This window comes from Phacochoerus africanus, chromosome 6 (assembly GCF_016906955.1).
Source record: "Phacochoerus africanus isolate WHEZ1 chromosome 6, ROS_Pafr_v1, whole genome shotgun sequence".
Classification (NCBI taxonomy): domain Eukaryota; kingdom Metazoa; phylum Chordata; class Mammalia; order Artiodactyla; family Suidae; genus Phacochoerus; species Phacochoerus africanus.
In genome coordinates this window covers 45,284,399-45,306,620 of record NC_062549.1, presented here as the reverse complement: position 1 = coordinate 45,306,620, position 22,222 = coordinate 45,284,399, and the positions used below count along the sequence as shown (strand labels likewise).

Here is a 22,222-nt window from a genome sequence, read left to right as displayed (position 1 = left end):
GTTTTATTTTTCCATAATAATATTTTAGGTATCTTTTTGGTCCTGTGAAAACCCTCTTTCTTCTTGTTAGGTTAACAGTTAGGCTATTTCTATTAAGACATGAATGTTTGCTTATGTGAAATCAGATTCTCTATCAAGTGGAGCACAGTGGAGTGAGGTGGTTTGAATTGCCTTTTGTCAGCAAGTTGTGTTGGTTAGAACACAATAGTAATGACTTTTCAGAATTAATACAATTAAGTCTGTTTCACTGCAGAGACTTCTCTAATCCCATGTAACTGTTTTATGGTAACAGAGGATTCCAAAGAGGAGAGTTAAGGACTGCATGGAAATTTGTCATCAGCACAGAGAAACCTTAAGCTGCATATTCTGTTATTACCCAAACAACTCCCTGGGAAATGAGGATAGGAGTCAGGCTGAACACAATAACTAAAGGACTTTTAATTGAAATGTCATTTTTACTATTGAACAAAGAAAGCTATTGTTCTGATGTGTGATAAATGCTGATGGTGTCTTATTTCTTTGTGTAGAATTGCTTTTCTCTCATCATTGACTTAATTTGATTGCGCCAGTTTGTTGGCTGTCACATTTGAGTTCCTTCAGCTATGAAATATAGATAATGACAGTCTGTAATTTAACAATCATGTGCCAACATTTGTTTCTTCTAATCAAGAAAGACTATGAATTATCTTTTTCCCCTTATAGTTTTGGACTAATTAGAAAGTTTAAAAGGTTTTCTTTTCTGTCTGTCTTGTATCTTATAGGTGGCTTGTCTAATATCTTGCATTTTCGTCCTGATAGTCATCTATGTAATAGGACCTTTGCTTTACTGGCTCCCCATGGTATGTAGTGCTTTTTAATATTTACTTTTAAACTTTACTCTTTTTTTGCTTTTTTTTTTTATGGCTGCAACCACAGCATATGGAAGTTCCCAAGCCAGGGGTTGAATCAGGGCTGTAGCTGCCAGCCTACATCACAGCCACAGCAATGCAGGATCTGAACTGTGTCTGCAACCTACATCACAGCTTACAGCAACACTAGATCCTTAACCCGCTGAGCAAGGCCAGGGATCAAACCCGCGTCCTCATGGATACTAGTTGGTTTCATTACTCCTGAACCATGACAGGAACTTCTAAACTTTACTCTTAATGAGAATCATTGTATTTTAAATTTTCTTCTAAGAAAACCTCAGTGATCCTAAATCTGAACCTATGACATAAGCTATAGTTGAATGAGGAGGAGTGGAAAAAGACCACATTTGATGGGGAGAGTATGGGAGGATTACCATGGCTGTTATCTAATTCTTAAGTTTTTGTATAAGAATGCAGTTGTGAAAAAAAAAGGAAAAAAAAAGGAAAAAAAAATGCAGTTGTGGAATTAGACTAATTCTGAACTCACTTGGAAGGTGGAACTAGCCAATTTCTGTTATAATAAGTAGACTTGGGAAGAATTTTTTATCAAAACTTGGTTTCTTAGAAAATGAATGCTGGGCAAGAAAGTAGGGAACAAAATACATCTTGCTACCCTTGGTTCATCTTTATACAAGATGACTCAGACTATTAATATCCATGTTTATCTTGTTTTTTACAAGCTTGGGGCAAGTGAAGAGATGTGAGTAAGATCGTAGTGTGCAAAGATCCAGAGACAGTCTTGGTCCTTTCTTGTTTTAATTCTTTATTCATATAGTAAGAATAAATCATTTTCATAAGAGGATCTTTGAATAATCAAGTTCACTTTTCAAGAGAAGTTATAAATATCTACAGATGAAACCACATGATTGATACTCAAGATAATTATACAGAAATGATATAAATATTTAATGTTTACAACAAACAAATTTCAAACAAATGTCAGTGAATAGTTATTATAAAGTTAAGAGGTCATTCGGCCTTATAATATTCACCCTTATAATTCACGACTTTTTCTTTCTTTCTTTTTTTAGAATGGCATAATATTTACCCTGTGGTTTTCTAGAATTGATATTTTATTCCTAAAGCACCATATAGATTATTTATAAACAAACTATAGATTACTTTAGTCTCTAAATGGTGATTGGTTTTCTCTAGTAAGTACTTCAAAAACGAAGAAAGGAATAAAAAATCTTGATTCTTTTAAATTTATGTTAAAATCTTTATCTTATTTTTTTCCTCAACTTGTGTCTTATTTTTAGTGTGTTCTTGCAAGTATTATTGTCGTGGGACTTAAGGGAATGCTAATACAGTTTCGGGATTTAAAGAAATATTGGAATGTGGATAAAATTGATTGGGTAAGTAGACATTTAACCTAAAATTACCCTCATTGGCTTAAACACATGTTACAAAATAAGTTTTAATAGTTCTATTTGCAGAAAATAGTTGTAGCCATTTAAGATTTACACATTATGAACTATTATTTATTTTTTCAACTGTTAATAGGAGTGTTATAATGTAAAATGTCTTTATAAGAAACAGAAATGGAATTTTGTCAAATTTTGATTGATGCGTTTAAGACCTTTTAAAGAAATGCTATTTAACTTGAGAGGATTGAGGATTCCCAGTTTGCATTATGAATTGATTCTGAAAGTGAAGCTCATCAAAGAATAACTAATAGAAATATGACTAATAGAAATATAACATATTTGAAAAGCCAGCATTAATTTCTAAGAAATATATGCTGAATTAATATGGGTTAAGCATATTAGTAGTGACCATAATAGTAAACATATTAATAGGGAAAATACAAAAAGCTTCATGAATTGTTTTTTGACTGGGTTACATTGAGAGGAGCATTATGTTAATAGGATATATTGCTAGGAACAGACTGAATAAATCTGAACAATAATAAAGCATGGCTTCTGCTAAGATAAATGTTTAGCATACTTGTTCTAAAGAAGTGTATCTATGCAAGAACACCCAAAATTCTCTCTCTTTCCTTCATGGATGAACTATTTCATGAGTACCCACTGTTCTACTTTTTATGGCATTCACCATATTGAAGTTCAATTATCTATACATCCTCTGCCTTCAGATCCTTTGCTCTGAGAGGCTTGGGGGGGTTATTTATGCTGGTGAATACTTTACTGAGAATCTTCCTAAGTCTCAATATTACTGAGCTTCTACTGAAGTACAGTACTGGGTGCTATGTGGAATGCAGAGATGAATAAAGAAGTACTTGTCCTTTTCAGACACTAATGTTTATTCAGGATGCAGACACAGAAACAGTAACTTATTATGTTGTGTATGATAAAGCATAACCTGGAAGCAAAAGTAAAAACTTATCACTGGAGAAATAGAAGCAGGGCATTTAATTTTAACTGGGTTAATATGGAAAACTTATTCCTGGAATGTGAGGTGAGACTTGAAGGAAGAGGATATGGTGGGCAGTCCAAAAGGCCAAAGTTAACCAGGCTGATGTAGGGTCATGACTTTTTTAAGGTGATATATGTGAGGTGGCATGTGGAAATCGAAAAAATGAGGCAATGCAAACTTAGCTAACAAATTATTGTTAACTCATTAATCACCAAAGGGGGATCTCATTACCATGTTGGAAGGGGAAAGATGTCAGGGAAAGTTTCTTCCAATAAATGATGGGTAGAAAATGTAATGTGCAGTTGGAAGTAGTAACAGATGGGCTTGGAAATATTAAGAATGGGTTGGACTGGGAAAGGCTGCTCATGTTGTACAAAGATTGAGCTTCATCATGAAAGCAGCAAGGCATCACCAAATGGAGAAATAGGAACAAGATTTATGTATTGGAAAGGTCATTTGAGTAATTTGAGGAAGATGAATTGAACTTATGTAGTATGCAGCAATTGGGACACTCCTTCAGTATTTCAGGCAAATAAATGAGGAAGGCCTAGACCACAACTAAGACTCAAGATTCAAAAAGAAGGAATAGAGTTGAAAAATTGTACAGAGGTTTCATTAGTTAGCTGTCAACAGCAATTATTTACATGAAGTGTATCAATCTGGAGTGGCTTCTAAGTTTCCAGTTAGGAACATCACTTGAGGAAGATGTCATTCATTGAGTTATAGAACATGGAAGATTATTTAAATGAATTTAGTGTTTGCCTTTAGTCTTTTAAAAAATGCAGATTCTCATTCCTGAGTTCTTTATTCCAGTTCCTCCCTTTGTATTCTGTATGTTATCACCAAGCACTTTTCCAAGAAGGGCTCACATATTTTATATTTCCAAAGTTATTGCATGATGAAAATATCTACCTTTTTTTTTTTAATACCAGAAGGAGTTTTTGGCTGAGTCTAAAACGTTTTCTCCCAGGACTTTTAAAACTTGAATTATCTTCAGGTATTGAGAAATAAGGCAGAGAAATCACAGGGCAAAATAATTTTTTGGTATTTTATGTGAGTTTATTTTCCTAAATGGATGCTCAGTGAGGTTCTTTCTTGCCCATAAATTTTGGTAATATTATCAGAATATTTCTAGTGGTTGAACACCCAGTACCAAATTCATTTGAAAGTGACATTTCTTTGTGATCTCAGAAACAAGGATGATATACAAAATTTTTCCTCTAATAAGTATTTTAATATTTTTTCAAATATATATATTCTATTATCATAATTAATTGTGTATTTTAAATTTTATTTTGTCTTAAAATATGTACATTTTCCATGATTATTTTGAAGTATGCATGTATGTGCATGTATAGCTCTCTGATTATGTATTTCTAGTTGTTATTATCCTGTTTTTAAAATTTTAAATATAGCTTTTATCTCTGTAATATTTTTACTTCCATCCAATTATTTTCCATTTTTTATCTCCTTGTTTTTCTTTTTTTTAAATGTACTTTTTCTTCTGACTCGTCATATCTATTTTTGAAGGTTTTCCCCTGAGGTTATATTGCCTATTACATTTCTAAACTTACTCTCTGTCTCTATTTAATTACTTTATTTCTTTTTCAAATTGGTTCCTTGATGGTTCCTTTATGGTTATAATGTATTTTTTTCCTCATATGTAAAGATTTTTATTTTTTCCATTTATAGCTGGTTTACAGGGTTCTGTCAGTTTACTACTGTACAGCATGGTGACCCAGTTACACATACACGTATACATTCTTTTATCTCATATTATCATGCTCCATCATAAGTAACTAGACATAGCTCCCAGTGCTACACAGCAGGATCTCATTGCTAATCCATTCCAAAGGCAATAGTCTGCATCAATTAACCTCAAGCACCCCATCCATCCCACTCCCTCCCCCTCCCCCTTGGCAACCACAAATCTTTTCTCCAAGTCCCTGATTTTCTTTTCTGTGTAAGGGTTCATTTGTGCCGTATGTTAGATTCCACATATAAGTGATATCATATGGTATTTGTCTTTCTCTTTCTGACTTACTTCACTCAGTATGAGAGTCTCTAGTTCCAGCCATGTTGCTGCAAATGTCATTAGTTTGTTCTTTTTTTATGGCTGAGTGGTATTCCTTTGTGTATGTATACGACATCTTCCTAATCCAATTATCTGTTGATTATGAGGTATTTTTAGTGGACCTAGCTATTTGCTGAAAAATAATGTGAGGAGGGCAGGAGTTAGTAAGTGAGGTGGAGTACCCACCCCACAGCTCTGATTTAGGGATGTCATCTGAAGATTTGTTCCTGGTTGAAATAAAACCTCACAAATCACAGACTCTCTGGTGATCTGATACTGGATATCTTCTCTACTTTCTTCACCTTGCTTCACCTCCATGAGTCTCTCTGTGGTTAGAAAGCTATGTTGTAAGTGATACGAATGGCATTTCATCTTACTGTTCTTCTTTCTATGGTATCAAATAGATACCGTATGGGTACATTTCTTCCTTCTCAGGTGGTCCACCATTGACCCTAGAACTTAAAGCTCTTCTCAGAACGTTGCTGTGTAGAATTTTCAAAGCTATGGCATTCATGGAGAAATCTATAATTTATTGAACTTTAAGATAAATCTGTTGGTTCCAGTGTCCTCCTTGATATCTCACAAATTTTGCAAGTCTACATCATATTTTATAGTTAGAAGTTGTGACTATGTTCTTTCATTGAAGAATGATTTTCCTCTTAAAATACCCATTTTTGTGTTATTTTTGAGTGGATTTTAATGGAGAAGAATAAAGTAAAAATGATTTTAATGTACAACCTAAATCTGATATCCAAATCTACACTTAGAAAGGTAAGTGTAGTATGCAGCAGTATGGCAGATGCTTTACAATGAAGATAACAAAAGCCGGTACTTAAGCAGGAGACAGAATAGTTTAAGGGAATGATAGGAAACAATAGCAAACTATGAACTTGGGTGTTACCAGTTAATTGAGAAGAGGATATTATATGAGACTTTTTTGTTATTAGTAATTGATAGAACTTGGAAATGATTGGACAAGTAGATGAAAAAGGAGATATAGTAAAAATGTTATTCCAAGATTTTTGTTTGTAGTTTCTTGAAGAATATTAGTGGTATAAATGAAAAAGAACATTGGAATAAGGGCAGACTTAGGGTTTGAAGTTAATGAGTTTACATTTGGATGCATTAAGTTTGAAGATATTTAGTTCAAAAACTGTTTTAATGGCTCAGAATTGAGAGTCTCCTGTTTAGAGGTGGTAGTTGAAAACGTGAACTAAGTAGGCAGTGTGGTTCGGGGAAAAAAATAAGTTTGAGAAAAGTGACATGAATATAGCAGATGCATGATAACTATATGGGATATTGTATTTAGCTTGACAATGGCCTTCTATGGTTGAAGTAGGCAGATATTCCTAGCTTCTAATTCAACAGCGATAAGCCATGGGTTATTGGGATGTGATCTGGGCATAGTATCTATAGTAATAATATTGCATAGACTTTGGATATAGGCTAGATTACCCAGTAGATAGAATATGTCCAGATAACTCAATAAATAGTCATGGAAGTAAAGGTACCAAAGCTACATGTATGTGTAAAATAATTTGAAAGCTTAAAGTTTAAGAAAACATGCAATCACTTGAGATAAAATAAATTTGTTTCTTTAAATTTTTTTGCAGTTTAATAATGATTCTACTTTGAGTTGTAGGTCAAAACCTTTTTTGAGGTAATGAGAAATAAGGCTCCAAAATAGAAGCCTGTCTCATGGGCTTAGAACTGAGTTTAAGTAACGGAACAGTAGAGATAGAATTCAGATATACAGAAATTTAAAAATATGGAGTAGTCACCAAAAAAGATGGAATAACAGATGGAGCAGAAAGAAGTGAAGTGACTGGGTAGCTGCTAAACTGTGCTTTACTGTGCTTTACTCTGATACATTTTCTTTTTCTTTTCCTTTCTTTCTTTCTTTCTTTTCTTTTCTTTCTTTTTCTTTTTCTTTTTGTCTTTTTAGGGCCACACAGTGGCATATGGAAGTTCCCAGGCCAGGGGTCCAATTGGAGCTGTAGTTGCTCGCTTATGCCACAGCCACAGCAATACCAGATCTGAGCCTCATCTGTGACATGCACTGCAGCTCACAGCAACCCCGGATCCTGAACCCATTGAGAGAGGCCAGGAATTGAACCCTCGTCCTCATATATACTAGTCAGGTTCATCACTGCTGAAGCCATTTGGGGAACTCTTACACTGACACATTTTCTATAAGGAACAAAGGTTTATGTGTTGCCTACTTGAGGTTAACTTTGGGTTATCTTGAGTTTAAGGGCTATGAGTTCCAAATAGGAAAGGGATCAAGTAAGAACATATAATGCAAAAAATAGGGGTTCAAAACTCATTCCTTATAGCTGTGACATCCAGCGTTTGGATCCTTACTAGGAATTGTTACAGAATATTGTCAGGGTTTATCTAACCAATGGAACTATTTGCATGTCTATGTTACTAATTTCCATTTGATATTTTTTTTCAAAGTTATAAATGTATCACTGGGAAATAACTAAGCATTGTAAACTCAGTTTACAATAGATGATGTTGTGGGAGAATAAATATGCTTTAAAAATAGAACCAGGTAGTAATGTTTTTGGTTACTCTGATGAATTACTGCCTCTAAACTCTGTGGTTTTTTAAATGGCAGGATTAGGATCTTCAGTTCCTGATGCATACTGAATGATGGAGGTTGGCCAGGAGGAATAGGACTTATAGAACTTTTGGTGAGGTCATATTCTGCCATACCCAGGCAGGTTCAGCAAGCATTAGGGGATGAGAGAGAAACAGCAATCATGGCAATTTTAAGTAATGATCAAAAACTTGTAGCCTTATCTTGTATAAGATCAAGTTTGGTATAATACATTAGGAAGGAAAAAACATACTGTGTGTAAGGAGAAGATTCAAATGACTGTTCATTCATCTAAATAGAGGAAAAACATCTCAATGTCTAACCTATTAGATAATAGGCTTAGGATAATTTAATAATAAGTACTAATTTAGTATGACATTTGTAGGTGGTGGATCTTAACATGAGAACACTTAAAATATATTTTATCCTTTATTCTTGAATTTTGTTTATTCTATATAAAAAAAGGAATTTTACAGATAAAAATCTACTTGCTTCTAAGAGTTTAGCTTTTGAAAGTAATCCAGTGTTCAGAGGCACTCATGCTCAGTGTAGGTAAATAATACAAACAAAGGAGAATTTTAAGTAAAAAATACCCTTTAGAAACATTTGTTTCAAACTTGTCTGGAAAAAACAAACAAACAAATAAAAGAACTATGCTCCTGCAAGAATATGTGCTGTTTTCAGATTATGAAGAAGTTTTTAACCCTTTCATTAGTGAATGGAATTGAATTATATTGCTGATGCTGTTTTAAAGTGGTAATAGAGCTATTGGCAAAGAAAGAAATGAACTAGGAACTACATGTATAGATAATGTGATGCAGATAATTTGGGTGAAAAGAGAGAGTTTGAAATTTTTGTTGGTTTGTTGGTCTACTATTTGATGAATGCAGAATTTATTTTTTGTTTTTTTTGTTTGTTTGTTTGTTTTTGGCTGGCCCACAGCATATGGAGTTCCTGGGCCAGGAATCAGATCCAACCTGCAATCACAACCTAAGCATCAGCTATAGCTGCAACAATGCTGGATCCTTAACCCACTGTGCTAGGCCAAGGATCAAACTTGTGTCCCAGTGCTCCCAAGATGCTGTCAATCTCACTGTGCCACAGTGGGAACTCCAAATGCAGAATTTTTATGTTTAGAAAATATAACCTTCTAATTTCCACAAATTATTTTGCTTTTAAAGCTTTTTGTCTCCCAGTAATAAACTTAGAATTGCCAACTATAACACAGTATCTTATTGCAAATTGTAATTTCAGGTGGTAGACAAAACTGCAATAACGTTGGAATCCCAACTAAAGGAGAAATAGAATTTTCTCACAATCTTTTGAAATATTCCCAAGAACTAAGTTGGCCTTGAATTTTAGCTTCCACAATTTCACAAGAAGTGACTCCTTACAAATAAAATTATAACCATATTTATAGCGGTTATTCTAAAAGTGGCTTTGGTTGTGTCATAAGAGCTGTCATTTAATTTTAGGCTTTGAGAGTCTTATGTAGTAATAAACTAGCTTAGTCCTTTCTATAGCAGTCTGTTTTCTTTCTATAGCAGTCTTTCTATATATTGTTTTCTTTCTATAAGAAACAACTGTAGAATTGTTGTAATAATAATATTACAACATTAAATGGGAGAAAGTGGGAAATAATGGCATGCTTTTGAACTGAACACATCAACCAACTATTTACAGATCTTAAATAGAGTGTTTGTTGGGGACTGAACTAAGGGTTGACAGCATGTACATATAAAAGAATGTGTCTTTCCCTTTACCTCTGCCACTGGAAGTCTGATGGGGCCTGGATTTGTTTCTATGTTCCTGGGCTTTTGTTTACCACTTCTTGAATAATATATTCCTGCTGAGCGATTTCTTCACAGGAATGTAGAACAAGATTGTGAGGAATTTAGCTATCACAAAAGAGATGAGAAAACCAAAGGCCCCACATCATCTGTTTCCTGTTTCTCTTTCAGGGCATATGGGTCAGTACATATATATTTACAATATGTTTTGCTGCCAATGTGGGGCTACTGTTTGGTGTTGTGTGTACTATAGCTATTGTGATTGGTCGCTTCCCAAGGTAAGATCTTATTTAAATGCTGTTTATCCTGGCCCAGCAGCAAAGTATATACTGTTGTCAGTTACTTTTATTTCTGTGGAATAGATAGTACTACAACCTCATGTTTTATTTTGAATTAGAGACAAAAAGAAAAGTTAAGTGAAGGGACATAGTATCCAATGAGACACAAAATAAATGATGTAATCACTTGAAAAGTTAAATACCCTCCACAAATTTAATTTTTCAGAAGTTGAGTTAATCTCTCTAGTTTTTCGTAGATAGTTAAAGAATTCCTTCTCTCTTTCTCTCTCTCTCTTTCTTTCTTTCTTTCTTTTTCTTTCCTTTCTTCCTTCCTTCCTTCCTTCCTTCCTTCCTTCCTTCCTTCCTTCCTTCCTTCCTTCCTTCCCTCCCTCCTTCCTTCCTTCTTTCTTTCTGAACATCTGAAACCATTCCCCTATTTTGATCAATTTTTTTTCCTGTTTTCCCAGTATTTATCCTCTGATAATGATTCTATTCATGACTCATCCTTTCCTTGAAACTCCTTGTGAGACAACATGTTCTTAAAAATTTTAAGTTTTACCTCTATAGATTCTATCTTTATGAAGTATATATATGAAGTATATATATGTATACTATCTTTATGAAGTATATTTTATCTTTATGAAGTATATATACAAAGTGTATATATTATAATTCATATATGAATGTGAATCTACATATATATGTAGATTCATTGTTATCTTGTCCTATCTCTCCATTCATTCCCTCTTTACTTCCTTTCCCCTAAAAAAACATTTTCTCAAATACTATATACTCTCTAGCCTTCTCCCTTATTGCTCTCCTTTATAGATTGAAGATTTGGTAGCTGGGGGCCCATATGAGATAAATTGCATTTTAAAATCTCTATTTAGATGTTTTTGTTTTTACTCTATTTCTGAGGATCCAGGAGAGATACACATTTACCAGTGTCTTATGAACAAATTTTGTTACATTAAAATGACTTATCTTTTTTACTTCTTAATGTAATGTAATTAGGAAATGAGATTTTATTTTATATCTGCCTTAATTTTAGAGAAAAGACTCTGAGTATTAAAAATATGAAAGAAACCGAATTTAAAGTGAAGACAGAAATGGATGACGTAAGTTTAGTTTCCTTTTCCTTTGTGCAATTAATAATTTTTGTCAGATAGTTTTAAGACATTACAAGAAGCAGATAAATTACTACTTTAAAATGATAATTCTATTTTTGATTAGTGTGAACTTTCAATGACATATATGACTACCATATATATGGCAATCAACATGCAGTAAATCAATAAAACAACAGAAATCTTGTATCAGCATTCAGATAAGAGGGTAGCATGGGTCATACAAGTACAGTTTATGGTAGAATCATGGTTCAGATTAGTTCAAGCATTTGGAAACCTCTTTTCCATTACTAAGTTGACATAAAACAGTCAAACTAAAATAATAATTAATTCCAAATTAAATGATGGTGTGGGGGGCTAGGGAGGGGAATAAAACTAATACCATGAATTCATGGTGTTTTTTAACACAATTGATGAGTCTGTATTATTAGCAGAGGATAATTTGTACCAATAGGATAGCTTTCTTGCACAGTGAATACTTTTTTTTAAAGAAACGAATTATATAAATTATCTTTCCCAATCCATGTTTAGGCAGACGAATTGTGTTTGAGTCCTAGTTTCTTGTTCTGAATGATGACCAAATCAAGTTTAAGGTAAAGGAAAAAAAATTTGCCAATTAAAAAAATTCACCTCGTTTTAAACCTGCTTTGTTTGGCTAAGCTTTTTTTTATTATTTTCACCTCATTTTAGTACCTCATGATTGCCCTCACAAAGAATTGGTCAGTGTCAGGGTATTGCTGAGTAGACTGGCAATAGGAAGTAGCACCAGAAGTCCTTCTGTGATACTCAGGGAAACAGCTTGTGTGTTTAATAAATATGGAAAGATTTGGTTCATAGAAAGCTCCCTGAGCTCAAAGACATTAAAGGTGTTCCAGGCTCAAGTTCAAGTTTTTCACAAGCCCTACTGTTCTTTTCTTTCATATATCTTTTTCTTTTCTTTTTTTTTTCATATTTTTTTTTCCTTTAAATTTTCCATGGGAATTTAGTGCTTGTACAAAATCCCAGACTGACTCTTGGGCTCCCAAAGTCCTCTGTGTATCCACCTGACACATACAGCTGCATACAGTAGCCTTGGCATGCTTAGCTTTGAAACAGAAATTGAGTTTGACTATTTTTCAGTTTAAAGATTACTGGTTAATATGAGTTCCGGATGTGGTGCATGGGAAATGAATCTGACTAGGACCGTGAGGATGCAGATTTAATTCTCGGCCCACTCAATCTGGCATTGCCCTGAGCTGTGGTATAGGTCACAGACGTGGGTTGGATCCAGTGTTGCTGTGGCTGTAGTTTAGGCTGGAAGATGTAGCTCCGATTCGCCCCTCTAGCCTGGGAATTTCCATATGCTGCAGGTGTGGCCCTAAAAAGAAAAAAAAAAAGATTACTGGTTAATAAATTCTCACCTAATCTGTCCTTCTTCTCAGGCTAAATATGTGAGGAAGTGAATGAGGGGATTTGTAGGAAGATGAAAATGCCAGATTTTTTCCATGTCTTTAAAACTTAATTGGTTCCAGTCTAATCACCTACCTGAACAGTAACTGTGTTACCACATGGGAATCTTAATTTTATCAAAATATAACACCCCACTAGTTCCTTAAGTTTTTGTATCAAAGATAAGAGAGAAAAAAAAAAACTAAGACAAAGATTTGAATATGAGAAGGAATTTTTGACCAACGTAAAGTCTGTAGTGTGTGGTGATATCATTCCTCTCCTCCATGCATTTATTCTCCCACCCCTTCTCCTGCTAAACATTCATTCGTGATTTGGAAGTTCTCATTCAGTGAACTCAGTGAATTCAACTCTATTGAAAATATGTTTTCCAGACCAATTTGAATCTCTATTTCTCAATAAATATCTATCTTTAAATAGTATATTATTTTAACTTAAAGCCTATTGGCACACGTGGTGTGATTGGTGAGTCAGACTAAGAGATGGGGCTTTGTCATAATTAAATAGGATGAGCGAATAATTGTTTTATTTTTGGCTGTAAGAGACTTCTTTTTGATTAGAAGTTAATTTGGTAACTAAAACGTTTTTGTTTTCTTGAATAGTTTATTTGTAGCAAACCCCCTCCCTTTATAGAGTTTACCAGTTGTATAGCTATAGAAACTTTTTGAGATTATATAGTTTAAAAATTTACCAACTTTAAAAAATGAGGAAACTAAGAGAGGTTAAATGAATTGTACAAATTCACATACCTAGTATTTTCTTTTTATCTTTCTATATCTGCCTGTATGCATCTCCTCCTCTGAGTACTAATGTCTGAAGGAGTATTCCTTTACTGAGTTGGTAGGAGTTATCCTTTCATACAACTTATCATTATCTCAGTTTCTAAGACAAACCCCTGCCCCAAAGATCATGGAGAAGATGATATGGCCAGGAAGACCTGGGCAAATGACCAAAGCAAACACCTTTCATTATTCAAGTTTTTCCTTCACCATTTCTTCATGTCTTGCCTACATTTTGGCAATCCAGTGTAATCTAGACCTGCCCAAAGTGAAATTACATTCCTTATAACACCTCTTTGTTTCTTTCTCCCAACTAGAACTCTCACCAGTAAACTTAGAACTATCACTAGTCACTTGTAAAGTTATATTCCAGCCTAAGGAAAGCTAAGTCATTATGAGGTAAATGACTGACAGTTGACACTTTAAGACATATTTTCATTTTTAAAAATACTGATGCCTAGGTAAAGGAACTTTAAATTTATAGATTAAGTGAAAGAGATACTTTTAGGAGAATAAGTCTTCATGGTACTCTTTGGATATCATAGGCTGGTGCCTCCCCAAAACCCAATTAGTAGAAATAAGGGCCATTTTCTGGAAAGCTGCAGACTTATCTCATGGTTATTAATGTTTCTTAATAAAAAGTAAGTACATAATATCCCTGAGGAGTGTTATAGTATATTAAGTTCTCCAAATAGACTTTAATAATGAAAATATCAGCCAGGAGATTGCTTCCATGATTGAGTAATATTTGGACTTGTAGGATTTAGATTCATTGGATAGAATTAACCTCTTTTCTTGCATTCAGAACTCTGAATTCCTTCCTTTTTTTTCCTCCAAAAGGAAACCCTGCAGCAGGTGAAAATTATCTCAATAAACAACCCACTTGTTTTCCTGAATGCAAAGAAGTTTTATACTGATCTAATGAACATAATCGAAAAAGAAAATGCCAGCAATCAGCCACTTGATGAAATCAGCAAGGTAGAATCAACTCTTTCATGATTATTATGTCATGCTACAGGTAACTTTATCATGATATTCAGCAAAAGTATCATGCAAATATAATACCTTATAAAGTGTTTAGAGACTTCTTCCCGCAGTAAAAGCTTATATTGTATTTAACTCTTTTTTGGGTCTTAAAGTTAGCTTTTAGGTAATCACTATCATTCATTCATTCATTCATTCAGCATATATCTAATAGACATGTGTTAGGTGTTCTAACCCAAAGAAAAATAAATAAGACAAGTCACTTAAAGGATCATTTTACCAAGAGAAAGAAGAATTAAATCTATATCCAAAAGAGAATAGGCCAATGACTCAGAGAAGCATAAACCATTGCTGTCATAGGATATTTTATTTTATTTTATTTTATTTTATTTCATTTTATTTCATTTCATTTTATTTTAATTTTATGGCTGCACCTGCAGCATATGGAAGTTCCTGGGCTAGGGGTAAAATCAGAGCTGCAGCTGCCTACCTACACCACAGCCAGAGCAACACCAAGATCCAAGCCGCATCTGTAACTGGCACCACAGCTCTAGGCAACACCGGATGCTTAACCCACTGAGCAAGGCCAGGGATCAGCCCCACATCTTCATGGACACTATGTCATGTTCATGGACCTACTATGTGGACAGGCTCATGGACCCACTATGTGGACAGGCTCACAGACCCACTGAGCCACAATGGGAACTCTAGGATAATGTTATTTTAAAATGCCATCATTCTTTATCCCCATAAATTATCTCAACAGAGATAGCAAATCAGATGTACATCAGGCTGATTCCATGCAAATGAGCTGTCTTCAGTCATTTGAATCCTTCAGCCCTCTGCAATGTTAAAAGCATGGGCAGTTCAAAATGAAAATGTGAATTTCCTTTTCAATAACTGTTAAGCATTTCAAGATGTTGACAACAGAGCATTAAACTAAATGGGAGACCTATCTAAGCATGAGTTGCTCTGTGACTACATAGGGCTCAAATTCATGAAGCTGGCTCTGTCTGTATATCTCCAGACCTTCTTACCCCTCGCTGTCCTCTTTAGGTTGTCACTTTCACTGGAATGTTAGGAAATACCACCAGTGATTTTGGGTCAAGAAGAACTTACTCTTATGCTAAAGAGGGTGATGTATTCCTCATTGTTTGAGTTGTATGTGAGGCCTATTTTACTCACAGAGCCATTCTATATTTTGTAGCCGTGTTAAATTGTATTATGAGAGAAATAGGTTCTTGTGACTGATGTTACACTCAACCACCATGCATAACAGTATTGTGGGAAAAATCTGTCTAGAACTTCAAATAACCTAATTAACCCACAAGAAATTTATGGTCTTATTTTAACAAAAATGGAAATTTATTTCTTGAAATAATATCCTACTTGGTGGGCTTTATCATATGTAGTAGAGTATCTGAAATGGGAATTCTTATAACTAATTATTTATCCACAGTCTGTAGTGTTTTCTTTAAAATATTTTTCCTGCAGTTTTAAGGTTGCTCTAACTTGTTTTCAAAAATTTTGAATAAGCATATGTTTATATTGTAGCATATCTTAGAAACAAATATTAACACAGCCTTCTGTGATGAGATTCCAACATGTATGACTTAACCTACTTCTGACTTAAGAAATTCGAGTCTAAAAATCAAATAGAGTTAATTGATCTAAGTTATTGATAGATAATAATACCCAAAAGGATTCTAAGAACTTTATGATGGTGAGAAGACGTTTGTTGAATCTGAGTTTCACTATAATGACAATAATGCAAATATCAATGTATATCCATATAATGTGAATTTTAAAAGACACACCAAGGATTCAGATAACAATTTGGAAGCCCTGCTCTCAGAAGACCTGGGCTAAACCTTTGTTCAGAATGGTTAAAAGGATAGTTCTGAGTATGGATGCCCTTTTGGGCATCTCATATTATCATCTTACACTATCTTTCTAGGATATTTACCTCTTGTTTTAAGGACTATGTACTTAGATTCTAAATTCAGTTTTAGAGTTACAAGTCCACATCAATTAATTTTTACTGCTGCTTTGCCTCCTTTTATTGGGCTGCACATAGTATAGTGATAGTTGATAGTTGTGCCTTGAACTGAGTACTCTGCCAGGGCCTCGATTTTCTTTCCTCTGACAGCCGCATTTTCAACAGATGGTGGTGATGTAAGGGCATTTAAAGCACTCCAGAGCAAGGAGATTCACATCCTATTCAAAACATAAACCATTACGTTATGTGATGGTATACTTCTGTGATGATATACTTCCTGTATATCACCATTAAATATATCCCTGAATGCAGACGCTTAGAAGGATCTCAGCTGCTAGTGTTTGATGGATTCATGCTCATTATTGTATAGGCTACAGATGTCATGAATGTTATTAATCACCATTTTGTGGTCTCATTTTGTAAGAGAAGTTTCAATCTGTTACTTATCAAAAAATTTATTTTACTCAGGCAAGGATTTTTTTTTTTTTAAAGAGACTTTATTTTGGGGGGGGGGACAGAATTAGATTTACAGGAAAAAAATGCAAGTTAATATAGCGAGTTCCCATATACCCCACACCACACACAGTTTCCTCTATTATTAACATCTTGCCTCAGTGTGACATATTTATTATAATCAGTCAACCAATATGGATACATTATTATTGATTAAAGTCTAACTTTATTCAGATTTACTTAGGTGTTTTACCTAATGTTCATTTTCTGCTCCAGAATACCATCCAGGATATCACATTACATTTAGTTGTCTCCTTATGTTCCTCTTGCTGTGAGAGTTTCACAGACTTTCCTTTTTTGATGACCTTAACAGTTTTGAGTAGTATTGGTCAGTTACATTGTAGAATGCCCCGCTAGTGGAATTAGCTATTCTTTTTTTTTTTTTGTCTTTTTGTCTTTTCTAGGGCCACTCCCGCGGCATATGGAGGTTCCCAGGCTAGGGGTCTAATCGGAGCTGCAGCCACCAGCCTACGCCAGAGCCACAGCAACGCGGGATCCGAGCCGCGTCTGCAACCTACACCACAGCTCACAGCAACGCCGGATCGTTAACCCACTGAGCAAGGGCAGGGACCGAACCCGCGACCTTATGGTTCCTAGTCAGATTCATTAACCACTGCGCCACGACGGGAACTCTGGAATTAGCTATTCTTTTTCTCATGATAGGACTGGGGATACAGGAGGAAAATTGTAGAAGTGAAGTGCCATTTTCATCACATCATATCAAGTGTACATAATATCAACATGATTTATCACTGTTTATATTAAACTTGCTCACCTGGATGAGGGAGTATTTGCCAGTTTTTTCACTGTAAAGTTATCTACTCCCCACCTTTCCATGCTGTACTCTTTGGAAGCAATTCACTAGGTACGGCCCATGCTTAAGTAGTGTGGAGTCATGCTCCGCTTACTCTAGAGTGGAGTATCTACGTAAATGATGTGAAATTCTTCTGCATGGGAGATTTCAGAAAAGATATTTTCTAAGAGGAGGGAAAGAAAACTCGCATTCATTGAATGTCTCTCAGGGGCCTGTCCCCTTAGTTAGGCTATATAACTTAATTGTTGTCAGCCCCATGATACAAGAGTCATTACCTGAATGTTACAAAAAAGGAAGGTTGAGACTTAGAAATGTAAAATAACCTGGTGGAAATTATTTGATAATTGTAAGAATCAGACAAAGTATATACGCTACACAACTGGGTATTAAGAAGGGAAAATAGATATTCTGTAGGCATCCTAGTTGAAAGCTGATTTCATGGGAGAATCAGTATAAGGTAGCAGTTTGAAGCATAATGCACTGAGTGGAAAGGCATAAGCTCAGGTTTTAACTCAGGTTCTTACTAGCTTTGTGACTTTGGTCAAAGTTTGTAACCATTTCAGTCTTTAGAAGTCATCCAAATTTAGAAATTGTTCAGTTTTCACATGAAAAATGAGATCAGTAGCTTCACAGGAGTAGTCTAGGTATTAAGTAATTAATGCGAAGTTCTTGGTATATAGTAAGTATTCAAGAAATAGCAATTGTCATCACCATTTAAAATAATAACTATGATAATTTTGGGGGAAATTAAATAACATGTTATAATTTTAGTAGCATCAACTATTTGTAATTTCAAATAAATGTAATTGTAATATATAGGGTCATTTTCATTCTCCAGCATTTCCATAAGTCAAGAACATTTCTCAGATGTTTTCATGGAGCTTCAGATGAACAACTAACTTTTGTGTAATATGAAATGTATGGTTGGTGCTTTCTCTTTGAAGGTGCTGTGTTAATTAGGTTAATTTTTGATTGGATATGCTATGGATATGCTACATGAAAAACACATGCAAATGTTTAATTTCCAATCAAAAATCAAAATAAACTTAGCTTTGTAGAAAATTTTCTACAGATAGTCTGACGCGATAACTTAAAGTATCTACTGAGTTAATATACTTTTAGAACAATTTATCATTTTATTATTATTTCAATTTGTTGTATTTATCATTATGAAAAAAATCTAGGGTAAGATAATTATTGAAGACTAGTTTTTGCTATTTAAAAGAAAAGAATGATGTGTTTTTTTCAGGGACAAAAATGAATTTTTATAATGTTATTCTGTATTTGTTTTCATTTCAGTGTGAACAAAACACATTGCTCAATTCTTTATCCAATGGCAATTGCAATGGTGAGTTAGATTTAAAAAAAAATAATTTAAGTGTTCTGGCTTGAGTATAGACTTGCGAATGAATCTTCCTTCTCCTTCTCCTCCCTCTCTACCTCCTACCTCTGCCCTCCTCCCCCTCCCTCATCTACCTCTCCCTCTGTTCTCCAACTCCTCTTCCTCCCTCCTCCCATTCTTTCCCCTCGTCCCCCTCCTCCCTTCCCTGCCTCATTCTCCTCTCCTCTTTCCCCTCTCTTCCTCCTTTTTTTCTCTCTTTTCCCTGTTACTCTCTCCTCCTCCTTCTTCTCTTCTTGCTCCCCCTCATCCTCCTAATCTCTTTCAGATGTGAATTTAAGGTGTATAAACTACAAAGGAAGTTGTAAAACTTTACTATGAGGCATTACAAATACCTGAAACACTTAGATTAATGATATGTATTTAAAATAGAAGGAAATAATGTACATTGATTAGACGCACATTGAAAAGATACCAGTTCTCAAATTTATTTATAGATATAAATTTAATCACAATTAAAATTCCAATGGTACATCTTAACAGCAATTGACAAGATCATTTTAAATTTTGTACAGAAACTCAAGCGTCCAAGAATAGGCAAAACTGAAATATGTGAACAGAGGGAGACCATGTTTTCTTATGTATATATTAATGTATTATAAAGATCTAATATTCAGTGCAGTGTGGTACTGGTTCAGAGATAAATGAACAGATCAACAGACAGAGCAGAGAGCACAGAGGTGAGGAAAAAATATATACATTGGTGTTTGATTTGTGAGAAATGTGGTACTGCAGAGCAATGAGGAAAAACTAGTCTTGTTAATATATAATGATGAGACAATCATGTATCTATAATAAATGAAATTAGATCTCTATCCCATACCATACCCTAAATCAATACCAGGTAGATCAAAGTTCTAAGGGTGTTAGACAAAATACAAATTTAGAAAAGAATATAGGATAATATGTACAAGAAATGAAGAAAAGTAAGAATAAAGATGCTGATGATTCAACCTTACTAGATTATTATCAAGTTTTTGTTTACCAAAAGGCAACATATAAAGCATGAAAAGATAAGCCAGAGTAAAAGAAGACATATGTGGCATATAAAATAGAGAAAGAATAGTACTCCTCAGCACATCAAGGATTGAAAAAAGGAAAATCACCCATTAGAAAAATGGTCAAAAGACATGAACAGGTATTTCACAAATAGAGATATTTTCAAACATATGAGAATATGGTTAAATTCACTGCTGTTATTCATAATAATTATTGGTAAAAGGTAGATTAAATCCAAAATAAATAACAAAATATAATGTGTGTGTATATATAATTTATATATATATAAATATATATATATATATATATGTGTGACAATACCAAGGATTGGTGAGGATATACAGCAAGGAGAAGTCTCTCACAATACTAGTTGGAGTGAAAACTGTTACAAGCACCTTGGAAAACAGTTTGGCAATATTGTATAAAGTTGAAGCTACCTATACCCTATGGACAGCAATTCCACACCTAGTTATACATCCTAGCAAGTTATGTAAACAATCATGTTCACATAGAATTGTTTGTAGCTATTTAAACCTAGAAACAGCTCATATTTCAAAAGACAAGTAGCAGGTATGTATAACTTTGGCATATTTATACGTTTAAATTTTTATTTGATATATTTATTATATGGATACTTATACAATAATAAAAATTAGATGAGTAATAAACATAATTGGGCAAAAATAAAAAGACAAAGGAAAACATATTGTAAAATTCAGATTCCATTATATAAACATAATAACACAGCAAAAGCTGACATATTTATTTTTTTACTTCTAAAGACAATTAAAAAGAATCTCAATATTTGTATTTGGAAACATATACAAGATTGTTCATAGTGGCTTTATTTATAACTCTCCCAAATGCAGAAACCACTAAAATATCTATTAACAGTAGAGTGGAGGAGTTCCCCTTGTGGTTCAGAGGGTTATGGACCCAGCTAGTATCCATGAGGATGCTAGTTCAATCCCTGGCTTCAGCTCACTGGGTTAGGGATCCTGCATTGCTGTGAACTGTGTAGGTCATAGATGCAGCTTGGATCCTGCCTTGCTGTGGCTGTGTCATAGGCAGAAATCTGCACCTCTAATTCGAGCCTTTGCCTAGAAGCTTCCATATGCTGCAGGTGCAGCCCTACAAAGAAAAAAAAAACAAAACAAGAACAACAATAGAGTGGATAAAGAACATGTGGAGTGTTTATATAGATATGTATTATAATAAATACATGTTAAATCTATTATGTTATTTTATGTAATGTATTCTAAATAAATGCACAACATATAGAATTATATTATAGAATAAAATAAATGCTATATAAATATATGAATTAATTGCATGACCCATGCCAACATGGATGCACTTCAGATATTAGCTCCTCTGGTCTTACCTGATTTTTTTGTGGCAAATTTACTTCCTCCTACCTTGCGGTCCCAAAGAACACTAGTATAATGCTGGTATAGTACTTATTTAAAGATCATTTCTTGAGGGTCTTACTCTTCTGCTAATCTGGAAACTTTTATGGGCGTTCTCACTACTACATCACTAGATCAGGCCTGCTATGTCCAGAGGAGTAGCTGATGGGTGTGGTCACCTTTGCTGTGTCCTTGTGAAAACTTTGGCACCCAGTGGCCTTTTTATAGTAGTCAGGACTGTTTGACCAGAATATTTTTCTGGCATCCTCTTTCTCTCTCTCTTTTAATGCTCAAAGGGTCTTGGGTTCTCTTATCTCTCCCTCTTGTCCAGGGTCACCATCCTGGTCTCACCTCCCTATGTTTTAAATACTAAGGTTACGCTTACTGCTCATGTTCTTTATTTCCTTCTCTCAATTTAATGACTAAGACCAATAATTATTGGTTTTATTGCCTTTACATTTTCACTGTTGTGATTCTGATTCTGTCTCTAACTGTATTCAAAATGAATTAGTATGACTTTCATATTTTTTTTCTGCTATGAGACATTACTACATTATAGTCTTACTCCATAGATAGAAAAATACTGTTTCCTGTGCTTATATCAGACAGAACTAATCCATCAAGTCACTTGCTCCCATTCTTAGCCAAAGTAACCTGAGAATCTTCTCCAGAGGGGGCTGCAAGAAACTACTGTGAATGGTTGGTGTTGACACACAAGCTGA

General features: G+C 34.3%; 1 protein-coding gene across 5 annotated transcripts in view; it reads left to right on the top strand.

The window, feature by feature from the left end:
- Nucleotides 1–22,222, top strand: part of SLC26A7 (solute carrier family 26 member 7) — a 172,833-nt gene that overhangs the window by 134,031 nt on the left and 16,580 nt on the right. For 3 of the 5 annotated variants that reach the window (XM_047783621.1, XM_047783622.1, XM_047783620.1), the window contains exons 10-15: nucleotides 762–839; nucleotides 2,168–2,263; nucleotides 9,925–10,031; nucleotides 11,083–11,149; nucleotides 14,224–14,361; nucleotides 18,993–19,041. In XM_047783621.1, the coding sequence (XP_047639577.1) occupies nucleotides 762–839; nucleotides 2,168–2,263; nucleotides 9,925–10,031; nucleotides 11,083–11,149; nucleotides 14,224–14,361; nucleotides 18,993–19,041 (535 nt within the window). The remainder of the gene's footprint in view (nucleotides 1–761; nucleotides 840–2,167; nucleotides 2,264–9,924; nucleotides 10,032–11,082; nucleotides 11,150–14,223; nucleotides 14,362–18,992; nucleotides 19,042–22,222) is intronic. The other 2 variants (XM_047783623.1, XM_047783624.1) reach the window with 2 other exon arrangements.